Consider the following 10,553-nt stretch of genomic DNA (forward strand, 5'->3'; position numbering starts at 1 on the left):
CCCAAGGTTTTGAGCTGGAAAGCCTGTCCAGCAAGCAGCTTGAGCAACATTCGATTTGCCTTCCCCCTTAAGATTCTCAATTCCAAGACCTCCTTTCTTGGCCTATGCGAGTATCTCCCAAGAGACTATGCGAGTATCTCCCAAGAGACTGAGTGCCAGCTGATGACCCCCCTCATTACAAACCATAGAAAGGATCTGTAGATCTTTTCCAACTTGTGGGCAAGACAGCAGCAATGGAAACAATACTCGACAGGAGTATGGAATCCAGTATAACCAGCTTCCCTCCAAAGGAATAGAGCCCTGCTTCCATTTGTTTACTTTTCCTTGGACATTTTGAGAGAACCTTGGGCATTTTGCTTCCATAGGAAGCCTTATGGCAGTGTCCGCTGCAATTAAAAACTGCCCTTAAAGGAGCCAAACGGTCTACTTCAAGCCAAGAAAGTTTCATGTCAATCCTTTAACTACAGGACATAGAGGTGAATAAATAACCGAATGGAAGATGCAAGAGAGAGGTCGACAACAGTCCACTTAAAACAAAGATTTCATGTCGATCCTTTGATTACAGGACATAGAAGTGAATAACGGACCGAATGGAGATGCATGGGAGAAACCCACCACAGAGAGCCAGACAACAGCTTAGTTAGTATATGTGTGCCAGATATGGTACCATATATAGACTGACTGCTTAATGCGAATGCCTTGATTACAGGACATTGAGAAGTTATGTCCCTGAGGCTTCACTGAGAACACGCAATCCTGGAACTGAATAGAGATTCTATATACATGGAAAAAGGCCCACAGCAAGTTTTGCAAGTGAGACCATGTACTGACAGTTTTGGTGAAGGCCACAATTGTGGGGATGAAAGCATGTGGTAGTCAGGGCTACAGTTCCACTGGCAATCTAGATATAGGAGAAGCACATGATAATCTGCTCACAACAGGCCTTTGTGATGGTTTATCCTTTGGAGAACAGGACTTGCTGTTTGGAGTGGACTTGCCAGCAAGGCGCATGAGTTTTCTCTTCTCCTCTGCAGCAGGCACATTTCCACAGCTTGTGTCAATAATTGGGAAAGAAACCACTCGTTCAAGAAAAAGACTAGTTTAGCCTATTAAATGCCCACCTCTTCGCATTTCAAGTTCCTTCTGCAGCTCTTCTTTCCACTGTCTCTGTCTCTCAGCAGAATTGAAGCTGCAAATAAGAAAGGCAAAAAAATGAAGCCCTAGTACAGATCAGCATATAAGAGGTACGCATCTGCCATAAAAACAAACTCATGTACGCATACGCCATCGAAACAAAACCCGTGTGCAGGCAATCTATAAAAGAAACAAATAATAACACTAAGCATAGGGTACCTGAGAATATAATAAAAAACTAATCATCAAGCATCTAATAGAACGTAACAAAAAGCTAAGAGCTAAATAGCAACACTTCATGAAGTACCAAAGTGCAGATTTAATTTTCTTTTTGAGCAAGATTATGCGCAATTAACCAACAGCATGTAATGGCTAGACATAGAACTACAGGTCCATGAAAGTTGAACCCTTCATATCAAATGTATACAGGAATTGACCTTGGGTTGTGTGGCAATGGTTGTTGAGCTTCTTGTAAAAGCCCCCTCCATTCGCTATGTCTTGGTGAGTCAACATGAGAATCAAAATTAACACTTGGATTATCTCCAGCAGCAGGACTGTCAGAACTCACACTTCCCTCACTGTCACGACTGCTTACAGCTATGGAAGGTCCACTGAGACTGCTGCCTTTGCTAGGAGATCTGCTATTTGTGGCTGTGAGAAGTTGTCTTCCTGCTGGACTCAAAGGAGCACCATGAATGTCCATTCCACCTTTATGTAAAGAAGAACTCTTTATGCTTGTTTCCCCATCTTGTGGTGGCTTCCAAATGCTATGGTACTCCATGTACAATGGTGTTTGCAACCTCTTTAGTTCCAAAGCCTACAATGGTCGGGGTGAATATTAAAAGTCAAAACATGTTTCAATACTCTTCTCACCATTAATTATGAACCTCGCAATAGAACATACCTTCTCATCCAAGAAGGCCTTTATTTTCGACTCAGTCACCTCTTCATCGTCATCAGCAGCCACACACTGGAAAGAGAAATCTGAGTCCTCTCTTGCACGATTGTGATTGGAGCAATTAAATTCGCTCGCATCTCCATTCATCATTTTTCCAGCTTCATGATTGGTGCAGTCATCATCCATGTATGGCTCATTCATGGGATTATAACTCATGGGTTCATCCATCGGATTAAAACCAGATTGCTCCCAAGTTGAACTATCGAAACCACACGGCTTGAACATATTATTGGCACTCTGCTGAGAACACAAACATTGGTTAGAACATACAGCATATCAAGCAAAGTGTTCAATACATTTTTTGCTAGAGAATAAGCAAATGCACAATCTCTCATATTATTCCAGCTGAAGACATCAAAGGCATCAGATACCTTCATCATAAAGTCATCAAATTGTACTGAGTCGAGCCTAACAGAACAGTTTAGATCAGTGTCAGAGCAACTTCTGAATGGGTCTTTCTCAACCTCCTGTGCATTCGAGCTTCCATCTTGCAGCAAAGATCTCTGAGAGAAAGCTAACGAGCGCCTCGCAACTGAATCTTCGGACGGTTTATGTGACCTATTTCAAAAATTCTTGAGACACGACTAGGTTGCTGAAAACAGACCAGGACAAATGAAAGGTAAATCTGGGACAAGTAAGGCTCAAATAAATCAAACTTACAAATGTCTCCTCTTATTGCTGTCCAGCATCTGGGAAGTCTTCGTTCCATTGAAAGAATTCTGAATTTAACAGCACGTGCTCTGAACTTATTAGCTACCGCATACTAGTTTGACGCTATACGTATGAACTTCAAATGCAAAGCACAGGACTGACTTGTGTGGAAGGAGAAACTGCCAGAGAGTGTTTCAAACCACCTCCATTCTCCAGAGGGCTGTGACTGACAAATGGATGCTGCAATAACGACAGTTTGATCTCAGCAAAGAAGCAAGTCAAACCATGTTATGAGAGGAAAATAAAGTAAAAAGAAGGAAAGAATCAAGGACATAAAAGAGCCAGTTTTTGTCTTTGACATTTTGGCCAACCGTGTTTAGGCAAACTGAAAGAGGTAGTGAGTCTGGTAAATGTTCAATGGTGTTTCGAATAAAGCAAAGTTCTTCTGGGACTGCAAAACTGAAATATAGAATTTTTACCTGTAGAAGCTCTGTTGCTGTAGGTCGAAGATATGGCTCCCTGTGAGGGCAAACAATTCAGGACATTAGGCAATATTACTCCATCACTAAAATGGCTACTATCACATGCAGATCAGAATAGCTTCCTGTGATTAGTCCCGACCAGGTTAATACTACTCTTTATGAGCTAGTAATAAGTAGTACCGTTCCCTAATGTTGCTACCGACTCTTTGGACATGTGCCACAACCATTCAGAATGCAAACCAGAATAAGCATTAGCAAAACTAGATATGCATATATTTTAACCTGGCCTTACTTTTTCAAACATTTCAGTAGAAAGTCCTGTGCCTCTTGAGAGAGACGTTCAGGAATAGCAAAACTAGATATGCATCCATTTTAACCTGGCCTTACTTTTTCACTAAAATGGCTACTATCACATGCACAAAGAATAGCTTCCTGTGATATGGCATGCAGTCCAAAGCAGGTTAATACTACTCTTTATAAGCTAGCAATAAGTAGTACCATTCCCTAACGTTGCTATCAACTCTTTGGACGTGCCACAACCATTCAGAATGCAAACCAGAATAAGGATTAGCAAAACTAGAATATTTTAACCTGGCCTTACTTTTTCAAACATTTCAGTAGAAAGTCCTGTGCCTCTAGAGAGAGATGTTCAGGAATAGGAGGGTGTGACTTAGTAGTTCCAATGTGAAAAAGTGCAGCAACCTGAAGTGAGCAAGAACATGGATAGTCAGAGAAAGAATCATGTCGTAAAACCAACAAGCGCATTAGTCTTCTTCTGATAACTTACAAAGGCCTCATAATGTTGCATGATTACAACCTCTATGTTTATGAAGGGAACCAAAAACAGATCGATATACCTCTTGGAATTGCTGACTCCAAGGTGCTTTACCCGTTGCCATTTCGATAACTGTGCACCCAACACTCCATATGTCTGCTGGTCTGGCATGCAACCCCATAAAAGGTATCAAATGTAAACCTTTGCTTGCAGCCAGACAAGTTACTCAATAAAACAGCCAAGCATCAAAATGCAAACTGTGGAATCTTACAAGCTATGGCCAGTCTGCCTAATGACTTCAGGAGCCATCCAATACGGGGTTCCTTTCATCGATTTTGCACCTGATAATGTAACCTACGAATAGCAGGATGGTTACAGTACAGAGATGAATCCAAAACATGTAGACAAGGCATTCAGAGTGTACGAATTACTACATACCAGCTCAACAACCTGTTTGGATGCCCCAAAATCAGCAAGCTTAATACAACCTTTGTTGTCAACCAAGATATTGGCACCCTGAAGACAGGTTGCAAAACAGGGTTAAATTTTACTGATGAACCACTCTCTTCCTACCTTTCGGTCGAGTGTTTTTATTACTACTCCAAGGAGACAACTACTGTTCTCTATTTTTCTCCTTGGAGAAAGGAGGACTACTGTTCTTGTTCTTGCATTAATGGCAAAGAAGACTCTGAAAGATCCACACTTGAAATTCAAGTATGCAGAATTGATCCAACTGACCTTAATATCACGGTGCATGATACCATTTTTGTGAAGGTATTCCAGCCCTTGAAGTAACTGCCGAGTGTACATGCGAACAACCTGCAAGAACCAAAACATAAAACCATAGTAAGGGAAAGATAGGTTAGCATAAGCCACATGTTTGCATGATCAACTTAGCTAGATATAATATGTATTTCCACTCACTGCCTCTGGAAAGGACCCAAATTTTCCCAAGAGAGATGCAATAGACCCTCCTGGAACAAATTCCAAAAAGATATTGAGAGCATCATCTTCCCTGGCTGTACCCAAGTATCTCTGGAACAACACACACAAAAGAAGCTTCAGATATGCACACTGACAGAAGTTGTGTAAATCAGGCACAAGTTTCACCAACACTCACCACTATGTTTGGGTGCGTAAGGTTTCGCAGCAATTTGACCTCTTCCTCTAGTTCCTTGACATGAGCCTGAAAAATGCATGCAAAGCTGGGATTAGATGCCAATACTGAAAGGAGGAGCCAAAGGAATGCTTTTCTAGGAAGGTGCAGTTGATTATTGTGAAATTCTTTGACGTACGTGAGCTTTTTCTTTGGCGACACTATTGGCAGCAATAAGAACCTGCACATAAAGGAAACCAGAAATAAGAGAAAAGAACAAGGAATAACAGCTTCAACAATATCATTACTAACAAGCAACCTTAATCCAGCTATAAGATTATCAACTTGCTTGATGGTAACTTATAAATTCATCTGCATCACAGCCAATTAACATCAGAGTATAACTATTGACACCAAAGAACATCCAAAGTGTGGAAAACCGAGTAACCTTCTCCAGTTTGGCCGATTCTTTCAACCCTTTTAAGTGCAGTGTATATCAGGATGGGACAAGTCTTACAAAGAACCAGAATGTTCACGGCCTATGTAAGGCTAAACCCCTGAATACTAGACTTCCCTGCTGATAACACCAAGAGTAATCACGGCATGATAACACCTAAGTCAAATCCAAACTCCATTCAAACTCAAAATACAGGATCAACAGACTAAAATGATGCAGAAAATATGCAATCGTTTTGGAAGGAGATAAACATGACTGATCTGGATCAGAATATAGATGTGCTCAATTAAATTTGCTTATCAAAACCGAATGCCATCTGTTTGGAGCAAAAGATGCCCTGAAAAGCGTTCCTGCTTCATTGACAATCCAGCCTGCATCTCAGGTAGTGCCACTAATTACAGCATTCATTCGAGAAGGTGTGAAAGGTGTGCAGTAAATCTAAATGCAGCCTGGTGAAAGGTCTGACTCGGATCCTTTTCATCAAATGGCATAGCCTTCTGTCAAATGGCATAGTCTTCCATGATTGGCCGTATGCATCAGATGATCATATGCCACAGTACAGGTACTATGTGCATTGAGAGGCATGGCTACGACAGTACAAAGACTGGCACGGTTTTCCCTCCGAGGGAAAAAGAACCCTAGCCCTATACTTTACTATCAGCAGAATTAGAAACGAGAGCATCTTGATACATGTAGCAGGAGAAAGATCGAAATGCAGGAGGAAGATGACCTGTTTGACAGCCAGAAGCTCGCCAGAGTGAAGGTTCATCCCCATGTAGACGCGGCCGAAGGCACCTGCACCGATGAGCTCGCCCTTGCGCCATCGGATGGGATGAGGGCTAGGAGGCGGGGGGGAGGAAGCAGACGGGCCACGGGAGGGATCCATGCGGCCGTTGAGGAAGGAAAAGTTGGAGGAGGAGGAGGGAGGGAGATCGAGGAGGTCCGGCATTGCCATAGCCCCTGCAGCGTCGCGCTCCATTGATCACACACACACGCGCGCGCGCGAGAGAGAGAGAGAGAGAGAGAGAGAGAGGGGGGGGCGGGGGGGGAGAGAGAGAGGAGGGAAGTGATCAGATTGAAAAAATATTATTATTATTATTATTATTATTACTTAAAATATTATTTGGATTTTATTCAAATACTCAAAAAGAACCAAAAAGCTTATTCTCTCAAACGGTCGTTAGGAGCCCCTCCGCCTATCTCCGCCGTCCATTTGTTTGGCCCATCCAACGGTCTTAGTGCCAAGAATGGACGGCCTTAAAGCCTCCACCATAGTGGTTACAGGGTCAATAGATTTTTCCTTTGGATTGATACGCTACTAGTGCTCACAAAGACCGAAAGTCCGAGCTTAAATGTAAATAAAAATGCAAAATGTCAAAAAAAAAACAAATTGTCTTAAATATAAAAGTTTACAACCTTGAATTTCATAGTACTTTCTTTCAATTATGGAAATCGAAAACACATGTATTTTGATTCAAAAATCCTTAACAAAATTTCAAGTTAAAGGTTTTTGTATCTGCTATGAAAAATATTTTCCCTAAACACAACTTTGGAACACCATATAGAGATTAGAAAGACACGTGCAATCAAGTCAAGCTATCTTACTATTATTTTGGTTGTAGATTCGGAAACCCAAATTTCCATAGGAACCTACGCCCTTTTTCAAACCTCCCTTTTTTAATTAATACCCCTTCCCCTCTCTCTCACATGTAATCTCTCCCTTTCTCTTCCCCCTTCCCTTTTTAATTAAATCTCCCCCCTCCCGCTCACATGTAAGGCTCAAGCTTTCTTTCTCTCTCTCTTTTTAATTAAATCAGACTTCTTTTTAAATCAAATCAATCTCTCTCTCTCTCTCTCTCTCTCTCTCTCTCTCTCTCTCTCTCTCTCTCATATTAAACTTTTTAGTTAAATATTTTTTAAAAAATTAATATAAAGTTTTTCTAACATAGTTTCTCGCGCGCTTTGAGAGGGAGAGAGAGAGAAAACAAGAAAAGGGGGGCAGAGAGAGAGATTTATAGAGAGGAATGATAAAATTTAAAAGAGAGAATTAAAAAATATTACTATTACATTATTTTTATTATAGAACCTCTAGAGGATTTCCCCAAACCTCCCTTTTTCTAATCAAAACCCCTTCCCCTCTCTCTCATGTGTAATCTCTCCCTTTCTCTTCCCCCTCCCTTTTTTAATTAATCCCGCCCCCCTCCCTCTCACATATGGGGCTGGCCTAAGCTTTCTTTCTTTCCCTATTTTCCCTCTCCCTTTTTTAATTAAATCAAACTTCCTTTTAAATCAAAACACACACACACACACACACTCACTCACTCTCTCTCTCTCTCTCTCTCTCTCTCTCTCTCTCTCTCTCTCTCTTTGAGATTAAAATTAAACTTTTAATTTAAACTTTTCATTTAATTATTTTTTTAAAGATTTTTTTTAATTTAACACTTTTTTTACAAGTTTTTCACGCACTTTGAGAGAGAGAGAGAGAGAGAGAGAGATTATCAATTTTAAAAGAGAAGAAAAAATTAGAAAAAGAGGAGAGACAGAGAGAAGAAAATTGGGGGGAGAGAGAAGAATAAGAAGAAGAATGAGGAAAAGAGGGAGAGAGAGGGGGGAAAGAGGAAAGAGAATAGTCTTTTTTAACCTTTTTGACATAGTTTTTTGACTTAAAGAGAGAGAGAAAGAGGAAATGTATAATTTGAGACAGAGAGGAAATAAGGGGAGAGAAAGGGAAAAGAGGAGAGAGAAAAAAACTTGAAAGAGAAAGAGAGGGAAAAAGTGAGGAGAGAGAGAATGACATACAAAGAACAAAAAACTTATCAGAGAAAAATAAAGAGAGAAGAAAAGAAAGAAGATGAGAGAGGGGGAAAACAGAGAGAGAAAAGAAAAATACAGGCAAGAGAGAGAGAGAGAGAAGAAGAAGAAGAAGAAGAAGAGATAATATGAATACAGAGAGAGAGAGAGAGAAAGAGAGAGAGAGAGAGAGAGAAAATATATATAAGAGAGGGGGGAAATGAGGAAAGAGAATAGTATTTTTTAAATTAAACCTTTTTTGACAGTTTTTGGCTGAGAGAGTGTGTGTGTGTCTGTGATAAAGGAAAGATATCATTTGAGAGAGAGAGAAAATAGGGAAAAGAGGGGGGAAGAGAAAAATAGAGAGAATAAAAAATATATAGAGAGAAAAGAGAGTAAGAGAAAATCTTACTACTATATTATTTTGGTTGTAGGTTCGGGAAGCCTCGAACCTCCAAAGAGGTTCTCGAACCTACCCCCTTTTTCCAAACCTCCCTTTTTTAAATTAAAACCCCTTCCCCTTTCTCTCACTTGTAATCTTTCCCTTTCTCTTTCCCCTCCCCTTTTTAATTAAATCCTCCTCCCCCCCTCCCCCTCTCTTACATGTAGGGCCTAGGCTCTCTCTCTCTCTCTCTCTCTCTCTCTCTCTCTCTCTCTCTCTCTCAGATTAAACTTTCCTTTTAATTAAACATTTTTAAAAGATTTTTTTTTAATTTACAATTTTTTTGACATAGTTTTTCACACACTTTGAGAAGAAGAAAAAGGGGGGAGAGAAAGAGAAAGAAGAAGAAGAGAGAGAGAGAGAGAGAGAGAGAGAGAGAGAGAGAGAGAGAGAGAGAGAGAATTATAGAGAGAAATGTTAAATTTTAAAAGAGAGAAGAAAAAAAGAGAGAAGAGAGGAGAGAGAGAGAGAGAGAGAGAGAGAGAGAGAAGAAAATCAGGGAGAGAAGAAGAAGAATAAAAAAAGGAAAAAGGGGAGAGATAGGAGAGAAAAGGGAAAAGAGAATAGTCTTTTTTAAATTAAATATTTTTTGACAGTTTTTAATCTTATTACTATATTATTTTGGTTGTAGGTTCGAGAAGCCCCAAACTTACCTCCCCTTTTTCAAACCTCTCTTTTTTAAAATTAAAACTCATTTTCCTCTCTCTCATGTGTAATCTCTCCCTTTGTCTTCCCCCCTCCCTTTTTTATTTAAATCCCCCATTCCTCTCTTACATGTAGGGCCTAAGCTCTCTCTCTCTCTCTCTCTCTCTCTCTCTCTCTCTCTCTCTCTCTCTCTCTCTCTCACATTAAACTTTTTATTTTAATTTTTATTAAATATTTTTAAATGATTTTTTTAATTTAAAGTTTTTTTGACATCTTTTTTCATACACTTTGAGAAGAAGAAGAAGAAGAAGAAACGAGAGAGAGAGAGAGAGAGAATTAAATATGTTTAATGCTTTTTTCAATTAAAAGTTTTTTTGACATTGCTTCTCACACACTATGAGAGGAAAAAAAGAAGAAGACAAGAGATAGAGAGAAATTATAATTTTTAAAAGAGAGAAGAAAAAAAAGAGAAGAGAGAGAGAGAGAGAGAGAGAATGAGGAAAAGAGGGAGAGATAGGGGAAAAAAGAGGAAATAAAATAGTATTTTTTAATTAAATTTTTTTGACATAGTTTTTGACTTAGAGAGAGAGAGAGAGAGAGAGATGAAATATATAATTGGAGATAGGAATAGAGTGAGAGGAAGGAAAAAAGAGGAAAGAGAAAAATAGAGAGAGAAAAAAATAATAGAGAGAGAAATGAGGAGAAAGAGATAGACATACAGAGAACAAAAAATCGAGAGAAAGATATAAAGAGAGAAGGAAAGAAAGAAAAGGAGAGAGATGGGGAACAGAGAGAGGAATGATAAAATTTAAAAGAGAGAGAAGAAAAAAGGAAAAAAGAGGAGAGAGAGAGAGAGAGAGAGAGAGAGAATTAGATGAAGAAGAGATGATATGAACACACAGAGAAAATTATAGAGAGAGGAGATATAAATTTTAAGAGAGAAAGAGAGAGGAGAGATAAAATTTAAGAGAGAGAGAGAGAGCGAAAAGAAAAAAAATTAAAGAGAGAAAGAGAGAGAGAAGAAAATTGAAAAGAGAAGAAAAGGAGAGAGAAGAAGAAGATGTAAGAGAAAAAGAGGGAGAGAGAGAGAGGGGAGAAAAAAGGAAAGAGAATAGGCTTTTTT

At 39.4% G+C, this 10,553-nt stretch overlaps 1 protein-coding gene across 2 annotated transcripts; it reads right to left on the reverse strand.

Moving 5' to 3' along the window:
- Window positions 1–527: 527 nt before the first annotated feature.
- Window positions 528–6,576, reverse strand: LOC148016012 (mitogen-activated protein kinase kinase kinase ANP1-like). Of its 2 annotated transcripts, none has more exons than XM_087663737.1 (17): window positions 6,284–6,576; window positions 5,296–5,337; window positions 5,121–5,186; window positions 4,925–5,035; window positions 4,739–4,819; window positions 4,439–4,516; window positions 4,272–4,354; window positions 4,083–4,164; window positions 3,827–3,927; window positions 3,223–3,262; window positions 2,906–2,983; window positions 2,753–2,811; window positions 2,464–2,650; window positions 2,039–2,332; window positions 1,572–1,951; window positions 1,122–1,189; window positions 528–1,028 (listed from the first exon to the last, which is right to left on the reverse strand). In XM_087663737.1, exons 1-17 carry the CDS (start codon window positions 6,530–6,532, stop codon window positions 883–885), a joined length of 2,145 nt encoding a protein of 714 aa, XP_087519863.1. In that variant the 5' UTR covers window positions 6,533–6,576; the 3' UTR covers window positions 528–882. The 2 variants fall into 2 exon arrangements, with proteins under 2 accessions (XP_087519863.1, XP_087519864.1); XM_087663738.1 differs by having other exon boundaries at window positions 529–1,028; window positions 2,039–2,329.
- Between the last annotated feature and the right edge of the window lie 3,977 nt (window positions 6,577–10,553).

This window comes from Lygodium microphyllum, chromosome 23, assembly GCF_053477565.2.
Source record: "Lygodium microphyllum isolate KBCC chromosome 23, Lygodium_microphyllum_v1.1.10, whole genome shotgun sequence".
Classification (NCBI taxonomy): Eukaryota; Viridiplantae; Streptophyta; class Polypodiopsida; order Schizaeales; family Lygodiaceae; genus Lygodium; species Lygodium microphyllum.